The 2,255-nt window shown below is 75.2% G+C and overlaps 1 protein-coding gene across 1 annotated transcript in view; it reads left to right on the top strand.

The window, feature by feature from the left end:
• SSPO (SCO-spondin) overlaps positions 1-2,255 on the top strand; it is a gene marked incomplete at its 3' end in the record, with an annotated part of 56,026 nt that overhangs the window by 5,104 nt on the left and 48,667 nt on the right. Inside the window, 6 exon segments of the mRNA XM_026048938.1 lie at positions 489-662; positions 745-827; positions 1,370-1,572; positions 1,690-1,792; positions 1,875-2,030; positions 2,112-2,248. Coding sequence (XP_025904723.1) covers positions 489-662; positions 745-827; positions 1,370-1,572; positions 1,690-1,792; positions 1,875-2,030; positions 2,112-2,248 — 856 coding nt within the window.

Consider the following 2,255-nt stretch of genomic DNA (forward strand, 5'->3'; position numbering starts at 1 on the left):
CGGTGCCGGGTGCAGGTCCCAGTGCCAGGTGCAGGTCCTGGTGCGGGCGCAGGTCCCGGTACCAGATCCGTCCCGGTGCTGGGTGCAGGTCCCAGTGCCAGGTGCAGGTCCTGGTGCCGGGTGCAGGTCCTGATGCTGGGTGCAGGTCCCAGTGCCAGGTCTGTCCCGGTGCCAGGTCCGTCCCGGTGCTGGGTGCAGGTCCCGGTGCCAGGTCCGTCCCGGTGCCAGGTCTGTCCCGGTGCCGGGTGCAGGTCCCGGTGCCAGGTCTGTCCCGGTGCCAGGTGCAGGTCCTGGTGCTAGGTGCAGGTCCCAATGCGGGTGCAGGTCCCGGTGCCAGGTCCGTCCCGGTGCCGGGTGCAGGTCCCGGTGCCAGGTCTGTCCCGGTGCCAGGTCTGTCCCGGTGCTAGGTGCAGGTCCCAGTGTGGGCACAGGTGCCGGTGCCCCCCGCGGGTGCCGGTGGGTCCCCCCTGCGAGCGGCCCCGTTGCAGGCGCTGGTGCGAGCGGACGGAGCAGGTGGCGGAGGAGGCGGTGGTGACGCCGCGGCGCGAGCAGCTGGTGCCCTGCGCCAGCCTCTACCAGTACAGCCGGGCGGGCTGGCACCTCGACCCGCAGGGCACGCGGCGGGCGCAGGCTGCCGGCACCCCCATGTGCTCCGTGTACCGGTGGGTGACGCGGGGCCGGGGGCACACGGTGGGTGACGGGCGCAGGGTCCCCCCCGACACCGGTGCCACCCCGGCCCCGCAGGCCCCCCGAGACGCAGCCGGTGCTGCGGAACCGCACGGTGCGCGCCTGCTGCCCCGGCTGGAGCGGCCCCGACTGCACCCGAGGTGGGGATGGGCACCCCCGGAGCGGGGACACCCCTGGAGAGGGGGCACCCCCAGAGCACGGGTACCCCTGGAGTGGGGACACCCCCGGAGAGGGGGCACCCCCGGAGAGGGGACATCCCTGGAGTGGGGGCACCCCAGAGCATGGGAACCTCCCTGGACCAGGGGCATCCCTGGAGTGGGAACATTGCTGGGGTGGGGACGTCCCTGGGTCAGGGGCATCCCTGGAGTGGGGGGTATCCCTGGACTGGGCACATCCCTGGACTGGGTGGATCTGCATGCTGGGAATATCCCTGGACCAGAAGGATCCCTGAAAAGGGAGCACCCCGAGAGCAGAGTCACCCCGAAACCAGGGGCATGCCCAGAGCAGGGGGATCCCTGCAGCAGGAGCATCCCTGCTCCGAGGGCATCCCGGGCAGGGGACATCCCCGGGCCAGAGCACCCACCCGTGGGAGCATCCCCGTCACGGGAGCACCCCGGGGTGCAGCAGCAGCGGCTCCTCGTGAGCGGGTCCCCCGCGGTGACGTCCCCTGTGGCCGCTGCAGGAGATGCGCCCACGGCGCGGCCGGCCACCCCCGGGGCGCTGCGGGGACCCCGGCGCCCCGCGGCCACCTGCCTGGCCTGGGCCGGCTCCCGCTACCGCTCCTTCGACGGGACCCACGTGCGCTTCGCCGGCCGCTGCGCCTACACGCTGGCGGCGGCTGCCGACGGCACCTGGGACGTCACCATTGTCACCGGCAGCCCCCCGGTACCGGCGCCCGCCGCATCCCCGGGAGCCATGGGCGGGATGGGGAGGGCGCTGCGTGGACACTGGATGGGGTGCCGGGTCCCGGGGGTGCCCCCGCGCTCATGGCCCCCGCTGCAGACGCTGCTCATGGTCTTCGGGCTGGACGCCGTGACCGTGCGCGGCCGGAACGTCTCCGTGAACGGGGCAGCGGTGCCGGAGGGGGACCCGCACGTGCACAGCAGTGAGTGCCGGGGACGTCGGGGTGACGCTGTGCCGCAGAGGCGGCCGCGGCTCGCGGGCCCCGCTGACCGCCGTGCCCGCAGGCGTGAGCGTGCGCTGGCCGGGCGCCGCCGTGGCCGTGGAGAGCGGGCTGGGCGTGCGCGTCCAGGCGGACGGCGCCACGGTGGCCGTCACGGTGGGCACGGAGCTGCGCGGCGGCACCCGCGGCCTCTGCGGGCCCTACAACGACGACCCCGCCGGTGAGGCCGCAGCGGCATAGGGGGACAAAGCGGGAGCGGGGGCACCGGCCCGCAGCGTGGCAGCGTCCCCTCCGCACGCAGACGACCTGCAGCAGCCCGACGGCACCGTGGCCGCGCTCGCCGCTCCCTTCGGCAACTCCTGGAAGCGCCCGGGCTCGGAGGTAGCGGGCGCAGGACGGGCGCCGCGGCGGGCGAGCGGCGCCGGCTCTCGCCGGTGCTCAGGGC

Source organism: Nothoprocta perdicaria, unplaced genomic scaffold (assembly GCF_003342845.1).
Source record: "Nothoprocta perdicaria isolate Ctin4 unplaced genomic scaffold, notPer1 scaffold_588, whole genome shotgun sequence".
Classification (NCBI taxonomy): Eukaryota; Metazoa; Chordata; class Aves; order Tinamiformes; family Tinamidae; genus Nothoprocta; species Nothoprocta perdicaria.